Source organism: Carica papaya, chromosome 5 (genome assembly GCF_054855325.1).
Source record: "Carica papaya isolate Zhongbai chromosome 5, ASM5485532v1, whole genome shotgun sequence".
NCBI lineage: Eukaryota > Viridiplantae > Streptophyta > Magnoliopsida > Brassicales > Caricaceae > Carica > Carica papaya.
In genome coordinates, this window is record NC_142313.1 from 7,560,167 (window position 1) to 7,584,751 (window position 24,585).

A 24,585-nucleotide genomic window follows, 5' to 3' on the forward strand; every position below is an offset into this window, starting at 1 on the left:
ACGCGGTCTTGCCACGTGGCAGGCCCCGGTTGGCCGGGACTGCTGACCGGGCCTGCTGACGTGGCCCCCCCCTTTTTTTTTTTTTTTTTTTTTCCTCCTTTCCGGGTGCTAAATTTAAGCTTATTTAGAATGAAAATACCATAAAGTTTATCGTTGAAATCAATTCTTTAAATGTCATACAACTTCTTTAAAATCAAAGGTAGTGTTGTTTGTCGACCACAAAATTAAGAGCCCACGTTAGGGTTCATCTCATATTAAATTAGGATATACAGATTTGCATGTACGTAGAAAAGATAATATCTATGCAGATCTTTAAGGCTAATTGGGCACAAAACATTCTAATTGTGTACACCACGTTTTTGCATGCTCCTAAAGATCTTTGTGCCTTCATTTAATTATATTATATAATCGACTGACAATTAAATAATTTATACATAAAAAATTCGTACAAATTCATTTTATATTAAGAACTAGATTTAAACTAGTGATACAAGAATATTCAATTTTTTATTCTACCAACTGAGTTATCTCGATCATTCCCAAAGTATCATTCTCATTTAAAAGTTTGAATGAGAGAATTTTTTAGATATTCAAAAAGAAGATTTGTAAGTTTTAGTATGAATTATGATGTTGATTATGAATTGGGTATTTTTTTTTCAAAAATGTTTATTTGTACGTGTATTATGTACAATACAAGATTTGTAATAAATAGAAATATAAAAAGTTTTGTCGAGATAGATTTGTAATAAGATGAATGAAAAAGATAATAAACTTTAAATAAGTAAAATAGAAGATATGACAAAAATAAAAAAATAGAGCGTCAAATATATTTTTATGATGATAGAGGAACTTGAACCCTCCCTACTTTCTTCAGTAGATCAGATTTTCATAATTAAACGATGTATAGTTGGTAAATAATAATTGATTTATAGTAAAGTATGAAATGTATCATCAAATAATTTATAAGATCTTACATGATTTTATTTCATTTAAATAACATATTTGAGCAAAGTAAAAAAAAATTCTTGAAGGTTTTAAGCTTACTTAGAATGAAAAGGCTCTAAAGTTTATTGTTGAAACAATTCTATAGATGTCATACAACTTAAAAATAAAAAATAGTGTAGTTTGTCAACCACAAACTTAGAAGCCTATATTAGGACTCGTCTCATATTAAATTAGGATATATAGATTTGCATGTACGTAAAAAAAATAATGCTTGTATAGAACTTATTGAGCACAAGACATTCTAATTATATACTCCAAGTTTTTGCATGCTCTTGAAGATCTTTATGCCTCCATTTAATTATATTACATAATCAACTGATAATTAAATAATATTTAGAATAGAGACTCGTACAAATTCATTTTATGTGAGGAAATAGATTTAAACATGTGATACAAGAATATTCAATTATTTACTATACCAATTGAGTTATCTCGATCATTCTTAAAGTATTATTTTCATTTTACTAGATGACTAGGGTCTATGTCAATTAAAACAAAAGAAGTATCATGTTAAAAGTTTGAATGAGAGAATTTCTTAAATATTCAAAAAAAAATATTTTTAAGTTTTAGTATTAATTATTATGTTAATTATGAATCAAGTATTTTTTTCCTCAAAGATGTTTATTTGTATGTGTATCACATACAATACAAGATTTATAATAACTAATAATAGAAAAAAAAAATTGGGATAAGTTTGTAATAAGATGAATGAAAAAAGTAATAAACTTTAAATAACTAAAAAATAAGAAAAAATAGGAAGTAGGATAAAAATGAATAAGTAGGGCATCAAATATATTTTTCTGGTGATAGAGGGACTTGAACCCTCGCTACGTTTTTAAGGCGATCATATTTTCATGATTAAACTATATATAGTTGATAAATAGTAATTGATTTTTAGCAAAGTATAAAATGTGTCATCAAATAATTTATAAGATTTTACAAGTTTTCGTTTCATTCAAATAACATATTTGAGCAAAATAAATAAAAAAATTCTTTAAGATTTTAAACTTACTTAAAATGAAAAGGCTCTAAAGTTTATTGTTGAAATCGATTCTCTAGATGTCATGCAACTTTAAAATAAAAAATAGTGTAGTTTGTTAACTACGAAATTAGAAGCCCATATTAGGACTCATCTCCTGTTAAATTGGGATATACATATTTGCATGTACATAAAAAAAAAAATAATGCTTGCATAGATCTTTAATACTCATTGAGCATAAGACATTCTAATTGTATACACCAAGTTTTTGCATGCTCCTGAAGATCTTCGTGCTTCCATCTAATTATATTACATGATCGATGAATAATTAAACAATTTATAGAATAGAGACTCGTACAAGTTTATTTTATGTCAGGAACTATATTTAAACTAGTAATATAAAGATTTAATTCTCTATTCTATCAATTGAGTTATATCGATCATTTTCAATGTATCGTTCTCATTTTACTAAATGACTTGGGTCTACGTCAACTAAAACAAAAGAAGTATTAAGTTAAAAGTTTGAATGAGATAATTTCTTAAATATTTAAAAAGAAGATTTGTAAATTTTAGTATGAATTATGATGTTGATTATGAATCAGATTTTTTTTTTCCTCAAAGATGTTTATTTGTACGTGTATCATATACAGTACAAGATTTGTAATAAATAATAATAGAAAAAGTTTTGTCAGGATAAATTTGTAATAAAATGAATGAAAAAGGTAATAAGCTTTAAATAATTAAAAAATAAGAAAAATAGAAGGTATGATAAAAATGAATACATAGAACGTCAAATATATATATTTTTTTTTTGTGATAGAGGGACTTAAACCCTCACTACTTTTTTAAGTCGGATTAGATTTTCATACTTAGACAATATATAATTGGTAAACAATAATTAACTTTCAGTAAAGTATGAAATGTACCATTAAACAATTTATAAGATCTTATAAGATTTTGTTTTATTCAAATACCATATTTAAGTAAATTAAAAAAATATATATATATATATATTATATGGTCAATTTAAACATTAACTCTAGTTTTATTTTTTTCTCTTATTGTAGTAAAAAAATAATAATAATATAATAAGTGAACAAGACGTGCTTATGCAAAAATAATTATAGTAATTAAACAAAAATTAGTTTATAAGATAATGATTATTATTTGAAAAAAAAATTGTATTAATATCTAAATGTCAGCTGTTACTGTCTAATTTTTTATATATATTATTTTTATACCAGTAATTGACCAATGAAATGTTGATTAAACAAAATAAATCATGAATTAGTGTCTTGGCTGTTCCATTAATCTATTCAAATTTAATAACTATGAGTCTATACGCCCACTATTATTTCCTTTAGTGGAATAATTAATAATATCATTATTATACTTGATTTACGGAGTATTAATGTTATTCAAAAAGGTAACATTATTAGTTGCATTAAATCAACATTATTTATTTATCATATGATATTTTAAAATTAAAATAAAATAGAAAACAAACATAACACCGGAAAAAACATCCATCATCTTCCTAATCTCTGCTTCGAGCAGCCCTAAAAACTCCCCAGAACTTCAATTTATTATATATACACTCATTTCTCTGCAACATTTTAATTCTTTCATAATCTTGTAGCCAACAGATAAGCTGTATATATCCTCCAACTCTTGTCTTCTTCAACCTCCTGTTCTCCGCGGAAGTCCCCGGCTAGGCCTCAGAAGTTGCTTCAGAAGTGCCATCTTGGGAACCTTCCAGTGCTCCACATGCCTGCATGAATGTCATAAGGTTATGAATGTTTCTGTATTGCTACGCAAATCTATAGAGACTTAAACAAAATAATGAATGAGCTTTTCGAATTTATTCATAAATCCATACTTATTTCAAATAGAAAATAACAAAAGTTTGAGTATATCTACAAATAAATTTCATAAAAATTTGAGTTTATTTCAAATATAACTTCGAAGTGTCTCCCACAGTAATCTCTATTACCTGCATACTTTTCCAGATTGTGCATCGAAGTAATATTCTGTGTAACCAGTTGCTGCATCATAATTCAACTGGCTCAGAGTTATGCTACAGGCAAACAATGATTTCTGATGGCGATTAAGAAAATGAAGGAATTACAGGTGGAATTAGTAGTGAAGGAAAGAAACCCTTGTTTCAAAAGACTACAAATTTTACTTCGATGCTCAAAATCAGAGAAAGAAAATACTAACGAGATCCCAATAAGAACTCCATAGCTACAGGGTAACCAATCCGATGGAGAGACAGAGAAGACGACAATAACTTACCAGAAAGAATGGGCCTCCAAGGAAATGACATTACACAACTGAAACGCCAGTGTCCAACTCCCTTCTCCTGGATTGAAAATTGACCTAATAGTAAGAGAGAATTGTAGCCGATAAACATTTAATCTAATCTTTAGAATAGCAATTAAAAACATGCAAAAACTGTCGACGAACCGTATAGATTTCAATTTAAATTTAAATTTAAATTTAGTGCTTCCACCTCAAAGTCCTCCCACCGCGTAAGCTTCATATTCGAGCTTTCAATAAGGGATCCAAAGTTGGTACAGTTCCTTTTGAATCGTCGAAGGCCTTTAAAGGAACCTGCCGGATCAGCAAACTCGCAGTCCTCTTCATACGCATCAAGTGTTAATTGTCCTGATCATCGATTAGATATCTGGTCAAGTACAAATAATTGATAAAGACATTGATACCAGACTGGAGAAGGGGAAATTCGAGTCACCTGTGACAAAATAAGATCTGTCGAAGTCTTCTTTGATGGTTCGAACAACCAAAGCACGATCGAGTGCTCCAGCTCCATTAGAGGGGAGCTTAAGGTCGCTTTGTTGAGCTTCAGTATTTGACTGAGGGCGGAGAAACGAGGCGGCGATTCCCAAGAGCTCCGAACCGTACCAAGCAATCTTGAGCAGCGCGTTCTCGGGTTCGGACTCTTCAGTACCGGTTGAAGAATTTGTAGTCGGATTCTGTCCACTGCACCGGAGTCTGGTGGGTTTGCAGCGGTAAGCCGGGGAGAAGATGGCGCAGTGGTGGCGGGAGTTGAGATTGGGAGTAATGGAAAGAGTGATGGCCATGCTGTAATCATGAAAGATGAGTTGCTCCTCCGGCGGGCTGTTTTAAATATCTTAGTGGGTCAATCAAGGATAGCCATAGAATTTGCTTGGAAATTGTAACGAAAGCAACAGAAACCCAGGAAGCCGAACATAAAAAAAAAAAAAAAAAAAAAAAAAAAAAAAGAAACATTTTTGTAATCAAATTTGAAATCTTTAAAAGAACATCTTATTGAATATTTTATTCTTAGGGAGATTCTTTCAGAATTATTTCAACTTTTTAAAAGAATTTTTGAGAATGTAATAGTAAAATTTTCAATTTCTTTAAAAATTATTGCATATTTTTTGAAATTCTTTAGATTTATAACTATTATTTACGTGCTTGTTTCTTTGACAAGATTTTTTTGAGAAATTAATAGCAAAAATTCTTAAATGTGTTCTAAAGTAGATATTTCTTTTTATTCATTTTTCTAAAATTAGATAAATTTTTTGAATTATACACTTTATCAATTAGCTTTTGCGAAAGAAATTAAAAAACAGTGAAAATTATTTGAATAAAAGATATAGGCACAAGATTTGCTGTCAAATTTTTATAAATCGAGGTTATTCATACTTACTCGGCTTGAATGTGTATATTTTGCATTGAAGTTAAAAATTCAAATCAGTTTTTGCTTTCTAATTAATTTGCTGTTATATATTTATTTTTTAATTTGTTTAAATTTTGTTAAACTTAATCTGACTGTCCTCAATTCAAATTGCATATATTATAATCTATTGTAGATAACTAGTTGCATTATTTGATTCAACTGTGTAATTCAGTATATTCTAATTAAAACTAATGAAATATTTAAGTAAGGTATTTTTATTTACTTACAAGTTTACTTAGAAAATGAGAGTTTTTTTTTTTTTTTTTTTTTTAATATTATCTCTACTATCAGTATAATTTTGTGAAGTATTTTATTTTATTTTTTTAATTTTTTCTTTGAAAAAATTATATATACATAATAATAAATTTTTGTTAATAACTGAATTCATAATCTTCCATTGAAAAATTAAGTTTTTGATTCACTTTAAGAATTTTAATTCAATGAAATATAATTTGGGATATAATAATATTATGAAGTGAAATAATATAGTAGTGTAGATAACAATGAAGCAATATATGTTATATATATATATATATATAAATATAAATTACAGTATATTTTGTTTAATCTTAAAAATACAATTATTTTCTTTTATATAATATTTCATTTTTTTTAATGGAGTAAAATATAATTTATCCATGCAGACTGATTCATAGCTATAGAAGAATTACAAGCTTGAATCTTGGTAATAAAAAGCTTCTAATTTGATGGGAATCAGGGAAAATTACTATAATCATGTTGAGTTTGCACTATTTAACAAAATAATATTCCTCCTATTTCATTTATCTTTGCTCTGTATTTTATAATTATTCCCCTTAGTTTACTTGTAAGGATTTTTTGTTCATCTGTTTTTTAATTTCTAGTCAATGCATATCCATGATTCTCCTACTAACCTTAGTATAAATAATTAAATGGTAACCATAATTCATCTCACTCTGCATTTTCTAGATAGGGCAACTACAAAAAGTGCAATACTGGCAGGAATGGAGCCAAAATGTGCAGGAATCAAAATGCACACCGAGTGTTTTTGGCAGTGCTCATCGTGTCAATAAATCATCTTTATTGCGCCGGGTAAAATACAAAACTTCCGAGGAAGAAACCCTAGGTGCTCTCCGTCAGATTGAACATAAATGTTGCCACTGCCTGAAACTTCCTCCACTTCTATGGTGTGTACTCTGCAAGAAACTAGGAGATATCAATGGCAATTCGCAAAAACACCAAATTAAATGCCACTCAAAACAGTTTTGAATGGTAACCACAAGTGATCGTAATTAATGTCCGTGATAATTTTCTAATATTTCATACTAACTTTGCAATTTTGTAAACTCTCTACTAATTCATTGCAAATTAAAGAAAATATCAAGAAATTTGATGAAATGGCAACTAAATGTGAAGGGTCGATGAACAAGAATGAGAATCACTGACCTCCTTGAAGATACATTATTAACTGAGAGATGTGTGCCACTGTAGAGTCTATGCATTTTCAAGATAAAATCATACCACTTGAAGTCCTGGAGAATCACAACCTGCAATTACACAGCAAAACTCAAATGTATTAGCAAAGAATCTTGGTATAGCATGTAATCCAGAATAGTTATCACTTAATAATGAGTTTCTAGTAAAACCATTCCACCTCGAAATTTCCACTACAAGGATCAGCATTTGGTGTAATTTTCATTCCACCACCAAAATATTTTGCATTGCCAATGCAAAGGGCAGTCACCTGAGTACACGTCTCCCACTCACCCCCATTAACCTACATTTACAACATTTTATTAAGTTAAACTGAGATTGCTACTGCTATCCGAACTGTTTGCTGGCATTTTAAAAAGAAAAAAGTATAAAAATCAGAACTAGGAAACCGAAGGAACATTGACCTTGATTCTCATGTCCTTGTTATGGTGCCCAATAAAGGCCCGCAAAGCGCCAATAACATAACATAAATTTCCAAATCTCTTGTATCTTGAAGCATAGTAACCTGCCTTTGCACTCCTGTAATATTCCATAAAACATGAGAATAAGATTTTTAAAATCAGCTTTCACTTCATTTTAGTCTAATTCTCAAAATTTTCAGGTTAACCTTACAGATGGATATCAGCAACATTTATGAAGTAATGCAACTCTTCGCCTTCTCTATGAACAACACCAACATCGATTTCGCATGTCAACCCTGCAAATTTGGCAAATTAAAAATGAGAGAGCAAGATTGGCTAGGTCTAGATACGGTGGCTAAATGATCATGAAATTGCACATACAGTAACAAGGTAAGAAGAAAACATGGTAACACAGAAAGTATTAAAAACAGTAAGGGGGAATAAATACCTCTAGCAATGCGTTCAACTGCTTCATGAGAATCATTTTTCCTTAATATAACATATAACACAAAATGATTTTAGTAATTTATATAAAGCAAATCATATAAAGACAATAGAAAAAAAAAATCCAAGTTAGAGTGGCAAGACCAAACCAGCCAAACACTCTAGCAAAATCAGATCCAGTCCCTAGAGGAATGAGCTGCAGAAAGACACTAGCATATCATGCTTCCTAAAATTTGCAATTCAGAAATACATATAAGCAATTATAATTATCTCAACTTAATGAGAATCACTTACACCAAGTGCAGTTGAATTGGCAACTTTGCTACTGGGATTAGTAACGGGTTTCCCAGCCCAAAAGAACCCATTAACAACCTGTTCATTGCAAGCACATAAGGATCAATGATACTGCATCTTTGGGAAACTCTTTTGAGCGTGTGACATCCTATCACACCTTGCTCAATATCAAATGGGAACATCTTGAAAAGTAGAAAAAAGACCATAAATAGATCATATTAGAAGAAAATTCAACTACTCAATTATAGAATTTTCCTTTGTTTAACAACCCCAGAGGAAAAAGTTTGTTATGAGAACTTTGAACTTCTTATTAGCATTATTTGAGCAAAACTGAATGCAATTTCTTACGTCCAGGTTGTGATATATGAGCAGAGTTTACTTCTTGGTTTCTGCAAGTCCCTGAACCAGCTAAAATCATTGGAAATAAAGATAGACAAACGTCAAATCCAATCATCATATATTCATAGAAAGAGAACTAAATTGCACCTCGTGAAGAGTTCCATCACCTCCAACAGCAATTACAGCATCAGCACCCTCTCGTATAGCCTGCAGAGATCAGAGTAGATACATATAAAAGAGCAAACTACAATGTGAAAAATGCCAAAGAAAGGTCAATCTCAATCCAGGATAAATGTCTACGGACCTCCCTTGTAATGTCAATTGCATGAGACGGACCTGAAGTCAAAGATTCACATATCTGATCACAAAAGAAGAAACAATAATTCACATAATCATTAAATTTGAACATTATGAAATACATTATTCACATGTTACTATTTGTCTATGTATGATTTCTCTTTTTCCTTTCTCCCTTCTTTTTTGAGCGTCTGCAAGTAAAGATATTAAATACTAACATCCACGAAGAAATACAACACCCATTTATGTAGAGTCATCACAACTATTGTTTCTATAGCTACTAAAACAAGATGGACAAGATTCTACTATACAAGAACCAATATTTTCAATTAATCAACTTCTGCTTGCTCTAACATTATGTTGGGATATAGATAAGGAAAGGAAAAGACAGTTTTGGCAAAACATGTTCAAAGCACATGGAGAATTGGAAAATGGCTAACAAAGGGAAGAACTCACGTTACAGTCTCCACCAAGGCGAGAGCGGAGATATGGCAGAAGCTTCTTCCATTCCTTACCTGTCTTTCCATTAGCACCTGCACCAGTTTAAATTATTAAGCAACAAAAATCACTATTGATTGAATTAGGCGAGCATATTGAAGGGAAAAAATCAAAGGAAAGAGAAAACAAAAAGGAAAATCCACCATCCTTCCCATTAGTTTTATTTATTGAAACACTTTCTTCTTGATTACGGGACTTTTTGGTTTATTTATTCAAGAGTACATTCTATAGTTCCTTAAAATAGCGGGTAGTCTGAAACCGGCTCTCTTTCTCTCCACATGAAATGGAGAGACTTGTCTAGAATTTTATTTATTTTCAATTAGTTTGGAAGCCTAGAAGTTGCAACTGGGTGACGCATGGCTTATCTAGGCAAGCCCTATCCCTATCAGCTCTCAATTATATTTTCAGAAGGTTCCTGAGTTTTTGGTTTCCCTTCTTGCTCTTGAGAGGGATTGACCTTTTTATATGAAGTATGCTTTATTCCTCAAAAAAAAAAAAAACAAATGTAGAGGCTTCTCCACCCTGACATCCTTGTCGTCCTTTCCTCTCCTCGAATCCCTCCCTCCCGACATGTTAATCGGCTAACATTTTCTCAATAACCAAACAGAAAAAGAACGAAAGAGAGGAAGAGAATAAAGAAGAAAACCTCGAGGATTAACGACGAAAACAAGATCGCGTCGGCGAGGGGAGGAGGCCCCAGATAGGGAGACGGAATGATCAGGAGCCACAGGTTGCTCTGCCCTGAGAACCGAGGGTCTCGTCATTGATATTCCTGCTCGAAATCCTATGTGATTATAGCATACCGCCATTTGTCACTTTCACCTACGTAACCATAAATTTCCACCTCCTGCTCGAGCTTTAAAACGTAATGGAATAAATATTTTACTTGGCGGGTTTAGCTTACAGAGATAATCTACTGCGGAAATGATGATTTGGGAATCCCCAAAGCAAGAATGCCATCAAGCATCAGATATGCAGACCCTTGACTGACGGATTGGGAGTCTCGAATACAAGAATAACGTCAAGCATCAGATCTGCAGACCCTTGAACGATGAGTTGGAATATCCAGACAAGAATGCAGCCAAGCATCACATTTACGAACCCTAGAATGAGTTGGAAACTCCAAATTTTACTGTATAAATTTACTCGCCAAGTTGAAATTCCAGTTTAATTATCTGCTGATACGACATGTTTCGATATATGTACTTTATATGTCATATAAAACTTGTGGTATATAAATTATGAGAATTTATTATATACTTGGATCATAACGGTTCATAATATAACTAATAATACACTCAAATCACAATTTGGTAATTAATTCTACGCGCGAAGATCTTTTGTTATGTTAAATTAAAAGGCTATAAGAGAATTAAAAGAATATCTGATAAATAATAACCCAATTCATCGTCATGTTGGCTTCATTACATTCAAGACTCAAATAGCTACAAAATGATACAACAATCTCCGACCCTCACAATGGTGACTTTCATCTCCGGCCCTTCCCCTTTGATCTAGCATCAAAATGATGACCCTTCAGCTTCTTCTTACGAGGGCCAGCTGCCGATACACCACCTTCCCGGAATGGCATACCCATGAGAGCCAACAGTTTGTAAGATTCTTGATCGGTATTGGCTGTAGTTGTAATGCAGACATCCATTCCCTTGGGCTTACCAAGAACATCAAACCTGATTTCTGGAAACACGCTTTGGTCACGAATTCCAATGCTGTAGTTACCATGTCCATCAAAGCTGTTTGGATTCAAACCCTGAAAATCTCTTGTCCTTGGAAACCCTAAGTTAATCAGCCGATCCAGGAAAGAGTACATCATCTGTCAAATCAAGAAATGAACTTGTAGCATGAGATACGATCTGTGGGAAAACCAAAGAGGTGCAGCTTTGGAGCAGGAGGGAGCTAAGAGCTGGTGACCCTCCCTGTGCAGATAATCTCTCAGTAAAGGCAATGCATTCTAATGGACCAAGTCGTCGACGTATCTACTAAAATCAATCTCCCGAAGGGTTTTTACTTATGCAAAACATGACTGAATTCTCTTACATTATATTGTCTCTAGCATTCTAGTGCAAGTGTTACCAGTAAGGCCTGCTATAACACTTCCAGCCAACAAGAACAATGTCCCGAATGAAAAGAATTAGCATGAAGTTTAAGAAAGACAATGGTAGTAAAAGAACAGTGTGGTAGACCCCCTCTTTTGGAGAAGCAAACAGATAATACTTTCCACCATGACATGCTTTACCGCTCTTACCATCTAAATAGTTATCCTTTAGCTGACCGGAACTCCTAATACCATTTGGGAGGCGCTGTCTAAAATGCATCAATTTATACTTGAACTCCTCGGATTTTGATAACTAAATTCCTAGATTTGAATGTAAATATAGCAGTTGGAAAGTAAATATCATTATCCGGATGTTTTGGTCTTTTCCTGTTCCCATTGGGCAGTGGCAACAATAAATAGCTCCTCTTAGCAAGGGAATGATGTCAGCCTACTACCAAAAATTCATAAGAATTATGCAGTTAAGCACATATCTCTAAGTACAAAGAATCGCAATCATAGTAGCACTAGAAACATAGTAACTTCCAGATTCCAGAATTGGATGGATCATGGAAAGAAAAACATAATCAATTAAGTGACAAGAAGAAGAGTATAAGAGGGAAAGAGGGAAAAGGGCTCACATTTCCTCTGAGGGTGACAGCAATCCCCAGAGGTTGACCTTCCCGGATCTTGAAGGTGGCAATAGAAACCCTTGCTCGTGTCTTTACAGGTCGCTGCCCTGCTATAAGTGCCAAGTCATTCATTGCAGCTTCCAAACCCTTGGCATTCTGTGCAGCATCTCCAATACCACAGTTCAGCACAATCTTCTCAATCTTTGGGACCTGGTTAAGTTGAACACAACATTTTATAGAACGAGACTACATGGATAATAGATTGTAACCAAATTTTCTAAAGTTACAAGCTCACTGTAAAGTACTAAACTTGTTATTTATTTTGTATTTCATTGAGCGCAGCAGGTAAAACTGCACAGACTTTTTTGTATATTATATCTTAACAATCTTCTTATGCACAGCTAAAACTGCTTGTATACCAGACAATGGGCAAGCAAATTTGTGCATTTCAGTTACTTGTAATAAATAAAATTGAAAGCTCCATAAGAGAATCTCAAACTCTCATAATAACTCATAACCAGTTTTCCCAGAAGCTTAGCTAGTAAGAAAAGATTTTATTTCTTGTTTATATTTCATCTTCTGGGATATGAATGTTATAGAAAATGAAGATAAAAAATAAAAGGATGCTAGGATCTGTTTGGTGGAGAGGAAAGTAAGGGAATGAGATAGACCTCACAGTTTATTAATTCATTTGCATTTCAATCGTTGTGTTGTCAATAGAATAACCTCATCTCACTCCTTTCTTTTCCCTTCCCTTCCCCTACATTTTCTCTGCTTCCAAACAAAACCCAGATGCATTTTCCTGGACAATTAAGAAGTTAAACCGAATCCTACAAACGTAATAAGTCAAAATTTAAATTCAAACTCCAATTAAACCTAGAACTGTATGAAATTCCAAATGAGTTCTACAAACCAAATGTTCGTTTGTTCCAAATATAGCCTATAAATAAGAGAAAAGTGAAAGGGGATATTGCCTGGTGAATATTAGCGTAGTTAAACTCTTCTTTGAGTAAAGGAACAATCTTTTCAAGGTAGGTAGTCTTGAGCCGATGCGTCTTCTCTGCTTCGGATTTCTCCACCAAAACAATCTCCCCCGTCGCCCTCACCGAAACCAACCCTCCATTGCCATTGCGAACTGGCACCCGCGCGGACGATGGAGCCGAAACCAATGGGAATTGACCGCGAAACGACGACGTTGCAGGGTGCAGAAACGGAGTAGACGCCATCAGAACCTGAGTTGGTTTTTCTTCCTTCTATCCGTCTAGCTTCTCCACTGTCCAAGTTAGAGGGTCAGTGATTGCAGGTGGCATCGCCTTCGAGAGTATTTACGATGGTGGAATGGTGGTTTTTGTGTAATTTACGAGAAAGCCAGTGGCGATTGATTAAGGAGCCGTTCGGTGAGTTAAAGCGTAGTGGATAACGAGTGAGGAGTTCCGCGCACCGTAGCCCAGCCAGTAGGCTCAGTATTGTTCTTTTTTACTTTTTTAATGAGATGACGGCCAGAGCCGTTATTTTTAACATGTTGGTTCCCCAATTAAAATAATTTAATATTAATTTCATTTTAATTGTAATAATTTACTATAACAAATTTAATTTAATCATTGTACCATCACTAATATATTAAAAATATAATACTTTACTATTGATGGTACCATTTTTATTTTTTTCCTTTTTTATTGGTGATGAAATTGTAAGATAAAATGTTGGGATTTAGTGCTTTGTAACTCAATGAGAAAATTTAAATGTTCAATTATATCTATTTATAAGCTCATAAATGATAAACTATTGTATAAATGAGTCCGCATTTAATACATATTAATTTTGTTAATTAAAATTTTCTTAATATGTATAAAATTTTGTTAATTTAAATGATAGATTATTCTGAATGTATTTTATCTTTAAAAAAAATTTTACTTACAAGAGATATCTATATACTTTAAAAATAAAAAATTAATTCACTTCTAAATGATATAGCATATTGAAAAATATTTATAAATTATCATAAATCATATGGTAAGATAATTAATCAAGGATAAAATTTTTAAAGGATGAAATATGCTACTGTTATTTATACTAAAATATAACAATGTTTCATTATGTGAAACCTTAGAATGCAACCCTACCATTATGTTCTTTAGTATTGTTTATACTTTCGGCGCATAATTTGATGTTAGTTTCATTGTTAAATATGTTATTTCATTAAAATATTTGTTTCTTTATTTTTTTTATATTTACGTGGATTATTTGAAGTTATAATTTGGTGGCTTATAGATTAGTTCGAGAGGTCGTTTACACTCTTGATGTATAACTTATTGTTTAGAAATATCTTTATTAATAAATTTCTTCATGCTTAGTTTAATGAAATTATTCATTTTTTTTCTATCTCCATACACACACACACACACACACACTATATGATCCCATTTATTTAAAAGCTATATTATTTTGAGGAAAAAAATCCTATAATCTATAATGATATAAAGTTATAACACTTATTAGTTATACAGTCAATATTAATATAAGATAATAATATTAATTGGTTTTATAATACAAATCATGAAGAAGATCTTTCATCATCTTTAAATTAATTCCTTATAGGTGAAGTCATCCAAGTTGAAATAGAATGTAAAAGCTCAAACCTCCTACTAAGGATTTCAAATGTATAACTCATAAATAGTAAAATAAACAATATTAAAATTTATAATTTAGCGGAAGTAATTAGAGTTTAGGGTTATATTCATTACACAGTTTACTTAAAATACCCGATAGACTTAGGAAATACCCTTGAAACTTTAATGAGAAAAACATAAGAGAAAACAAATATGATTAACCTCTATTCAAAACTCATGAAACGAAAAAGGCAATCTTTTAACTAATTTTTTACTGTTCAAAATTTGAGTTTTGGTTGTCCTGATCTGAAATGGTTAATAATAAAAATGTGAACTACATTAACTCAATAAGAATATTAATACCTTATCACTTATACGAAAAATCAAAATGTTGTAAAAAATATAAAATAACCAATGGAGCTCATTCTTAATAAAACTCAAATGTTAGTATATTTATTATTCGTTTTACTAAAAACATTAATATTTTTTTAACTTACCTGTAAATTCTTAAATGTCATGTATTAATGTAAGAATCAATATAGCAATTTACAATACGCATTCTAAAAGACACGTAACAATCAATCCTATGTTATTTTTCAAAACTGAATTCCTTACCATATTCATCTCTGTCATTTTACATTTTCTACCAGTGTCACTAGGAGTCTATAGGGATCCCCACTACATGTGGACATGAACATTTTCTCTATAATCAAACGGTCATTTCCATACCCCATTTGGTAATGGACGTTAAGACACACAATTGCCTCAATACTTTGTCTGGTATGAGCATAATTAAAACAATTTTTAACTCCGTCCAGTATGAAACTTCTCAGCCCTGTACGACTGAAGGTAACATCTACATTAGGGTTCACTCTATTCACCAAGTTTGTACACTATTTTTCAAGACATCTGGTAAGCTCCTTTTCATTCAACACCATTAATTAATGCATATCTTTTCTTTTATTTACTATTTATCCCTAAAAGACACGTATATTTGTACTCCAAGCAAAACATGAGTATGAAATTCATATTTTAGAGTACTTACGTTAAGCAAACATGCATTATACTGACAGAAACGTATCATACACACAATAGAATGATATGACAACGTAGATCAAGAAACCTTATTACGTTAGCCTTAGATTTAAAACGAATAAATTAAAGTAAATAAAACAGTAAATAGATAAGCATAATGAATGACTGGAAAAATAACTACTGCAATTAAAATACAAAACATGCATAAACTGATTGGTTGCTTTTTTTATTGGTAACCCGTGCTTAATTAATTAAAGGACCGCCAGTTAACTAAAATTTCTATTCATTATCAGTTTGGTTTCAATTTAATCATAATAGAAAAAATGGGTGAGAAATTCTAACCATAGGCTAGTGTCCAGAACACCGTTTTTTTTAATACGGTTCCCAACAGTTTCTGATTCTTGGATTTTTTGGGTTTTCCTACTAAGATCAAAATGTACGTCAAAATAGCGTTAAAATACACGAGAAACGATAAAAAAGGATAAAAATCTCACCGAGAGATTAAGTTGGGGTTCCTACACAGCGGCACCGCCGTGCTTCGTTGCCCAGTCATCCTTCTCCGGCGGCTCCTCCTCTCAGTTAAGCCAATTTCGGCCGATGCATGGTAAAAATATATTTAAACAATGGTTATGAGGTATCTATCGGCAAAAAAAGGGGAAAAACTGAAGTTTACCAACGATTTTGGCTTTCTAATGTGGTGGCTCAGTCGAGCTCCGTCACTCCTTCCTCGCATGTTGCGACTTCCCTCGGTTACTCTGCATCAAAAATTCGTTAAAGGGCCTATGGCAGAGAAATGGGAAGAACATAAAGGAATTTCAAGCTTATCGGAGTGTTTTGCTCTTCTGGCACGGTAGCACCTGCTTTCTTTTGGTGGCTGATTTTTTTTTCAACCGCCCTTATTCTTCTTATCTGGTGGGTGCAGCAGCTAGGGTTTTGGGGAGCTGAGTAGAAGAGGTTTAAATACCTCACATTCTTCAATCAGGTCCGTCTGTGCAGGTCCACATGGCACAACGGAGACCGTTTGATCACGTCTATTTGGGGAACATATCTGGACTGTTCGATTGGAGACACGTGAATTGTTCGATTAGGCTTATCCGAGAAATTAATCTGGACCGTTCGATCAAAGACGCATGGATCGACTAATTTCACTTATCCAAAAAATCAATCTAGACTGTTCGTGTGTGCGGGAGTGAGCACAAGCCGTTAAATTGCCTTGGCACGCGGATCGCCCGTGTGGCTCCCGCATAGAGCCCATACCAGCATGTCCACCACATGATGTATTTTGACTCGTCATGCTACTGACGTGACCATCCTACGTGGCTCATTTCTTTTAATTTACAAAGCAGCCCTGTTTTTCTAGATTTCTTTCAAACATACCCTCCCCTTATTTATAATTTGACCTTAACTTCTGAAATTTGTTTCAAAAACGTCTAAAATGTATTTTTCTCAAAAAAATAATAATAAACGTAAATAAAAAATAAAACTCCTTTATTTTCGTTATTAGAAAAACATCAAATTTCTACATTGCGAGCCTCATTCTTGGACTCAGAGTGTTACAATTCTCATCTCCTAAAGAAAATTTGGTCTTTCAAATTATTGCCTCCTAGTTGAACAATTGAGGATATTTAGTCCTAAAGTCTAATTCCAACTTCTAGGTGGCCTCGTTCTGCGAGTGATTTTGTCATGTAGCCTTCATAAATGGAATTTTTCTATTGCGAAATATTCTACTCTTTCGGTCCAAAATACTAATAAGTACCTCTTCATAAGATAAATCCTCCTGAAGTGGAAGTGACTTATAAGACAAAATATATGAGGTGTCAGGGTTATACTTGTGCAACATTGACATATGAAAAACGTTATGGACTCTGAATAGTTCTGGAGGTAGTGTTAGTCTGTAGGTGGATATCTTAATTTTGTCTAAAATTTTAAATGGTTCGATGAACCGAAGATTCAATTTTTTTCTTTTTTCAACCTAGTAATACCCTCAAAAGGGGTGACCTTAATGAACATTCGATCGTCTTTTTTAAATTCTAAATCTATCATTTGGGTATTTGCATAACTCTTTTATTTATTCTGGATCGTTTGAATATTTTTCTTGGTTTTAACAATTTTCACAGTGGTCTCATCTATAAGATCTGAGTCAATCAATTTCCTGTTACCTAATTTTTCCCAATAGATCGGTGATCTACAAGGTAGGTCATACAATGTCTCATACGAAATCATACCAATATTTGTCTGATAACTTTTATTGTAAACAAACTCTACCAGGAATAGATGGTCATCCCAATACCCTCTGAAATTTAGAACACAAGCCTTGAACATATCCTCCAGTGTGCGGATAGTTTGTTCTGATTCTCCATCTGTTTAGGGGTGGAATGTCATACTGATAGACAATTTCGTTCTCATTGTTTGTTAAAAATTTGTCCAAAACCTAAAGATAAACCTGGGATCTCTGTCTGATACCACTGTCATTGAAACTCTATGCAGTCTGACTATCTTCCAAATATAAATTATAGCTAACTTGTCTAAAGGTTCTATTATTATGATAAATAGAAAATGGGAGAACTTAGAGAGTCGATCAACAATTACCCAGATTTTATCGTGTTCCGAATATGCCTTCGGCAATCCTATTATAATGTCCATAGTGATATGTTTCTCTTTCTATTCTGGAATTGGTAGTGGCTAAACTAGCCTACTTGGGTGTTGATGATTTGTCTTGACCTGTTGACATATTAGGCATTTGGACATGAAATCAACAATTTTTTTTTCATCTTACTCCACCAGAATCGGGGTCGCATGCTTTGGTACATCTTGGTATTTCCCAGGTGCATGGTGAACTTCGAATTATAAGTCTCTATCATGATATCTCTCTTCAACTTGCTGTCACTAGGAACACACAACTTATCCTGAAACCTGAGAAACCCATCTGTAAAGACTCATAACTTTGAATTCAAATCCTGTTTCGTATTCTTTTTTAGAGCTACTAGAGTTGAATTGGGCAGTTGAACCTTCCTTATTCTTTGGATTAACTCGGGTTGAACTACTAAGTAACGTAGACCCTTTTCTAATCTTAGAGTTGTAATTATTGTGTGACCTTTATCATCCTGCACTCAGAGACTATTATGTGAGCTAACATACTTGTATTCTTCTAGATGAGGGTATCGGCTATCACATTACCCTTGCCCGGGTGGTATAAGATCTTACAATCGTAATCTTTAACAAGTTTTATCCAACGCCATTGACGCATGTTGAGGTCATTCTTGATGAATAAATGCTTTAGACTCTTAATAGTCCGTATAGATTTTAAATGTTTTTCCATACAAGTAATGACATCAGGTTTTCAAGGCGTGGATAATGACGGCAAGCTCCAAGTTGTGGTGGGGTAATTCTTTTCGTGAACTTTTAACTTATTGAACCTATAAGCTATGACTTTCTTATGTTGTATCATAACACAACCCAACCTTTGGTAGGACGCGTCACTATATATTGTATATTTATCTGTCCCACTTGGCAGAGCCAACACTGGTGCGGTTGTCAATCGTTCCTTGAGTTTTGTAAAGCTCTTTTCATATTTCTCATTCCACTCGAACTTGACATTTTTCTTCGTAAGTCGTGTCAGGAGAGCTGTTACACTTGAGAATCCTTCTATAAACCTACGGTAATAATCTGTCATACCCAATAAACTTCTAATTTCCTTGATTGAGGTCAACTTCTTCCAACCCATCACTGCATCAATCTTGTCGAGATTTACTGACACTCCATCTTTCAATATTATATGTCATAGGAAGGAAATCTGCTCAAGTCAGAATCCACACTTATTCAACTTTACATATAATTTTTTTTTCCTAAGTACCTGTAAGACCTGAGTCAGATTTTTGGCGTGTTCCTCTCTGCTCTTAGAGTAAGCCAGAATATCATCACTAAAAACTATGATAAACTGGTTCAAGAATAGCCTGAAGATCCTGTTTATCTGTAAGTACATTAGTCAATCTGAACAGCATAACAAGGAACTTATAATGCCTGTATTGGGTCCTAAAGGTCGTCTTGGGAATGTCTTCTGCCTTGATCTTCACCTGATTGTATCTTAAATGCATATCAATTTTTTTAAAAAATATAAGCACTATATAATTGATCAAAAAGGTCATTAATCTTGCAAATGGGGTACTTGTTCTTAATTGTGACCATATTCAATTCTATATAGTCTATACACAATCTCGGGGACTCATCATTCTTTATTGCGAACGTAACTCTCGCAACCTAAGGGGATATGCTATGTCGGATGAACTCATTATCCTATAACTCTTTGATATGTGTTCTCAGTTCTTCTATTTTGATACGACTCATTTAGTATGGAGCAATTGAAATGGGTTGAGTGTCAAGATGAAGATTTATGGTGGATTCAACTTCTTGATCTACTAGTAGTCCCAGTAGTTTATCAAGGAATACGTCTATAATGTTTCAAATAATAGATATATCTTAAATGCAAATCTCTTCTTTAGGTTTGCTTAACGTGGAAAAGAATAGTTAAATTAAAGGCATTCGATAAACAATACAGTCACCATACAACAACAATATCTAAGATTTTATTAATTAGTGAAAGATTTTTCATTATGAATGTTGAATACAAGCTTATTTTGATAATAGTCCATAATAGCGTGATACGTTGCTAACCACTTCATCTTCAGAATTACATTAAAATCTCTCGTGTCAAGTGCTACCAGATCTATGCTCAATTTTTTACCTGTTATCTTTATGATACAAGCTTTCTATAAAACATTCCCTAGTAATTTTCCGTTTCTGGGTGTAGATACAAACAATACAGAATCAAAACTTTCAGATAACACATTTAAATTTTGAGTAAAAACATGTGAAACAAAAGAATGTGAAACACCAATATCAATCAAAATATGTGCAAGGTGGTTGCAAATAGTATACATACTCTGTATCATATATGGGTTGGCTTCAGTATCTTGCTGGGTGAGTGTGTAGACTATGTCTTAGACTGCAGGTTTGATCTGATTCTGATTCTTCGGACACTCTCTCGCATAGTGTTGGACACTCTCGTATATGCGACATGTGTTGTTAAGATAATAACAAGGTCGGTATCTATGATTCTTGCCACAGTGCTGACAAATCTTATCGTATCCTACTATCGGGGCCTGGAGAGGAGCCTGGGTTATAGGTCTTGCTCTCTTGTTCTGCTGGTTTAGTACAGTAGGTGTTGGCCTGTGATGTGGAATAGGGGGCAAGGGTTGCCCACTACTGAGGAAAAAATGTGGAGGTTTAACTTCTTTATTAACTGTGCCTTGGCGAAGACCACTGAATAAGTGTTAAGCTCGAAGACATATAGCTGTTGTCTGATCTTAGGACGAAGACCCAATTCGAACCTTTTCGCCTTCCTACCTTCATCTGTCATGCTTTTAAGAGAGTACCGGCCTAACTATAGGAATTTTTGAGTATATTCTGATACTAATAAATCTCCTTAAATCAGGTGTGCAACCTCCATTTCTTTTAGATGTCAGAGATTTTTGAGAAGATACTCAGTATTGAAGGCTGCCAAAAATTGTTTTCAGATAACTAGAGTGGTAGAGTAGTCTGCTTAAGTTGCCACCAATGCCCTGCCTCACCTACGAGCATGTAGGTGGCAATGACAACCTTCTGTTCTGGAACCACCCCAAAGGTTGAGAAAACCTTATCTGTCTTTTCTAACCAGTACTCAATTTCTTTAAAAATGAATGTCCCTACAAAAGTAGATGGATTAAGCCTCTTGTACATCTCGGTGTAGCCTAGATCCATCATCGACGGAGCTAGGTCCTGGCGAAAGGGAACTGGATTATGTTGGGGAGGAACTGGATGGCCCTGTGGCGATACTTGGCTATTCGGTAGAGGTACCAGATTGTACTGTGGCAGTGTTGGGTGGTACTGTGGAGGAGCTTAGTTGTACCGTGGGGGTACTAGATCCTGTTGGTGTGGAGGTAGCTCATACTGTAGCAGGGGTCAGGGGGGATCAGACAACTCCCTTCTCTCATCCCTGGTCTGCTGGATAGAAATGAGTTTCTCAAGCATCTCGAAGAGCCGATCAACATTCTCCCGAGCTGCTCTATTTAGCGGGGGTCTTCCTCTCCTCATGTTCCTTTACCTACATTTCATAATAATGGTTTGAGATTCGGGTTGTATTAAATTTACTCTAACCTTATGTGCAACAAATAGTTTCAAGGGATACGACTCTGATACCAACTGTAAAAGCCCAAACCTCTATTAAGGATTCTGCAGCATATAACTCATAAATAATGAAATAAATAATACTGAAATTTATAATTTAGTATAAATAATTAGAGTTTAGGGTTACATTCCTTATACAGTTTACTTAAAATATCCAATAGGGGTACGAGAATATCCTTGAAACTTTAATGAAAAAAGTATAAAAGAAAACAAATATGATTAACCATTTCTCAAAACTAACGAAGCAAAAAATGCAATCTCTTAACTAGTTTTTTATTGTTCAAGATTTAAGTCTTGGTTGTCTTGATCTAAAATAATTAATAATAAAATGGTAAGCTACACTAGCTCAATAAGAATATAAACGTATTACCACTAAAACAAAAAATTAAAGGGTTGTATAAAATATAAAACAACCAATAAAGCTCATTCTTAATAAAACTTGAATATTAGTGTATTCATTATTCGTTTTACTGAAAATGTTAATATTTTTTCGACTCACCTGTAAATTTTTAAATGTTATTTATTAAGATAAAAATCAGTATAACAATCCACAATACGTATTCTAAAAGAAACATAACAATTAACCCTACGCTATTTCTCAAAACTGGATTCCTTGTCATATTCATCTCTGTCATTTTACCTTTCCTACCAGTGTCGCTGGGGGTCCATAGGGATCCCCATTACATGTGAACACGAATATTTTCTCTATAATTAAATGACCATCCTTATACCCCGTCTGGTAATAGACGTCAAGACACACAATCGCCTTAATATTCCATTCGGTATAAGCGCAATTAAAATAATTTCCATCCCCATTCGGTATGAGACTTCTCAGCCCCGTGCAACTGAGGGTAACATTTACGGTAGAATTTACCCTATGCACCAAGTCTGTACACTCTTTCTCAAGATACTTGATAAGCTCTCTTTCATTCAATACTATTAATTCACGCATATCTTTTCTTTTATTTACTATTTATCCATAAAATACATGTATATTTATATCTCAAACAACATATGAGTACGAAATTCATATTTTAGAGTACGTACAAGAAGCAAGCATGCACTATACCGACAGAAATATATCATACACACAATAGAATGAGAGAACTACGTAGATCAAAAAATTTTATTACATTATCCATACATTTAAAATAAATAAATTAAAGTAAGCAAAACAGTAAATAAATAAGCATAATAAATGACTAAAGAAATAATTACTGCAATTAAAATTCAAAACATGCATAAATTTACTAGTTACTTGCTCTATTAGCAATCTGTACTTAATTAATTAAAGGACCGCCAATTAATTAAAATTTTCATTCATTATCAATTTGACTTCAATTTAATCGTAACAGAGAAAAAGGTATCATATGAGTACGAAATTCATATTTTAGAGTACGAATATGAAGCAAGCATGCATTATACCAACAGAAATATATCATACACACAATAGAATGAGAGAACAACGTAGATTAAGAAACTTTATCACATTATCAATAGATTTAAAGTAAGCAAAATAGTAAATAGATAAGCATAATAAATGACTAAAGAAATAACTACTGCAATTAAAACTCAAAATGTGCATAAATTTACCAGTTACTTGCTCTATTAGCAATCTGTACTTAATTAATTAAAGGACTGCCAATTAATTAAAATTTTCATTCATTATCAGTTTGACTTCAATTTAACCGTAACAGAGAAAAAGGTTGAGGGATTCTTACCATAGGTCGGTGTCCAAAATACTATATTTTTTACTACAGTTTTTACGATTTTCGGTTCTTGAATTTCTTGTATTTTCCTACTAAGATCAAAATGTACATCAAAATAACGTGAAAATATGCGAGAAATGACCAAAAAAGGATAAAAATCTCACCAGGAATTCATGTTGGGGTTTCGATGCAACAGCGCCGCCGTGCTCTGCCGCCTCGTCCTCCTTCTCCAGCGGCTCCTCCTCTTGGTCAAGCCAATTCTGGTCGATTCATGGTAAAAATCTGTTTAAATCATAATTATGAGGTGTCTATCGGTGAAGAAGAAAAAAACCGAAGCTTACCGGCAATTTCAACTTTCCAGTGCGGTCGCTCAATTTAGCTCAACTGCTCCTTCCTCATGGGTTGCGACTTCCCTCGGTTACCCAGCATCAAAAACACGTTAGACGGCCTAGGATGGAGAAATGAGAAGAACGGGAAAGAATTTTGGGCTTACTGAAGCATTTTGGTATTCTGGCACGGTGGCACCAACTTTCCTCCAGTGGCTGATTTCCTTTCTGGCCACCCTTTTTCTTCTTCTTCGGTGGGTGCATCGACTAAGGTTTTGGAGAACCGGGTAAGAGAGGTTTAAATATCTCTCATTCCAATCGGGACTGTCCGTGCAAATCCATGTGGCGCAACGGAGATTGTTTGATCGCGCCTATTTGGGGAACATATTTAAACCGTTTGATTGGAGACACGCGGACTGTTCGATTAGACTTATTGAAAAAATTGATTTGGGCCATTCGATCGAAGACGTGTGGGTCGTTCGATCGAAAACGTGTGAGCCGTCCGATGTACTTATATGAAAAATAATCTGGATCATTCGTGCGCGCGG

At 33.5% G+C, this 24,585-nt stretch overlaps 3 protein-coding genes across 6 annotated transcripts; all 3 read right to left on the reverse strand.

The window, feature by feature from the left end:
• Nucleotides 1-3,423: 3,423 nt before the first annotated feature.
• On the reverse strand, nucleotides 3,424-5,179 carry LOC110807082 (Nuclear transport factor 2 (NTF2) family protein). Of its 4 annotated transcripts, XM_022032104.2 has the most exons (5): nucleotides 4,737-5,177; nucleotides 4,497-4,651; nucleotides 4,280-4,346; nucleotides 3,978-4,029; nucleotides 3,424-3,755 (listed from the first exon to the last, which is right to left on the reverse strand). In XM_022032104.2, exons 1-5 carry the CDS (start codon nucleotides 5,083-5,085, stop codon nucleotides 3,665-3,667), a joined length of 714 nt encoding a protein of 237 aa, XP_021887796.1. In that variant the 5' UTR covers nucleotides 5,086-5,177; the 3' UTR covers nucleotides 3,424-3,664. The 4 variants fall into 4 exon arrangements, with proteins under 4 accessions (XP_021887796.1, XP_021887797.1, XP_021887798.1 ...); XM_022032105.2 differs by lacking the exon at nucleotides 3,978-4,029 and having other exon boundaries at nucleotides 4,737-5,178; XM_022032106.2 differs by lacking the exon at nucleotides 3,424-3,755 and having other exon boundaries at nucleotides 3,978-4,081; nucleotides 4,737-5,179.
• A 1,444-nt stretch (nucleotides 5,180-6,623) lies between these two features.
• LCBK2 (Diacylglycerol kinase family protein) lies at nucleotides 6,624-10,645 on the reverse strand. Its single transcript, XM_022032092.2, has 12 exons — nucleotides 10,101-10,645; nucleotides 9,413-9,489; nucleotides 8,964-9,017; nucleotides 8,807-8,866; nucleotides 8,321-8,398; nucleotides 8,176-8,222; nucleotides 8,031-8,071; nucleotides 7,794-7,878; nucleotides 7,586-7,700; nucleotides 7,342-7,464; nucleotides 7,134-7,234; nucleotides 6,624-6,883 (listed from the first exon to the last, which is right to left on the reverse strand). The coding sequence occupies exons 1-12, from the start codon at nucleotides 10,261-10,263 to the stop codon at nucleotides 6,754-6,756; spliced, it is 1,074 nt and encodes a 357-aa protein (XP_021887784.1). The 5' UTR covers nucleotides 10,264-10,645; the 3' UTR covers nucleotides 6,624-6,753.
• A 173-nt stretch (nucleotides 10,646-10,818) lies between these two features.
• On the reverse strand, nucleotides 10,819-13,505 carry LOC110807077 (Ribosomal L5P family protein). The gene is made up of 3 exons (XM_022032094.2): nucleotides 13,111-13,505; nucleotides 12,146-12,346; nucleotides 10,819-11,285 (listed from the first exon to the last, which is right to left on the reverse strand). Exons 1-3 carry the CDS (start codon nucleotides 13,360-13,362, stop codon nucleotides 10,944-10,946), a joined length of 795 nt encoding a protein of 264 aa, XP_021887786.1. The 5' UTR covers nucleotides 13,363-13,505; the 3' UTR covers nucleotides 10,819-10,943.
• Nucleotides 13,506-24,585: the final 11,080 nt, after the last annotated feature.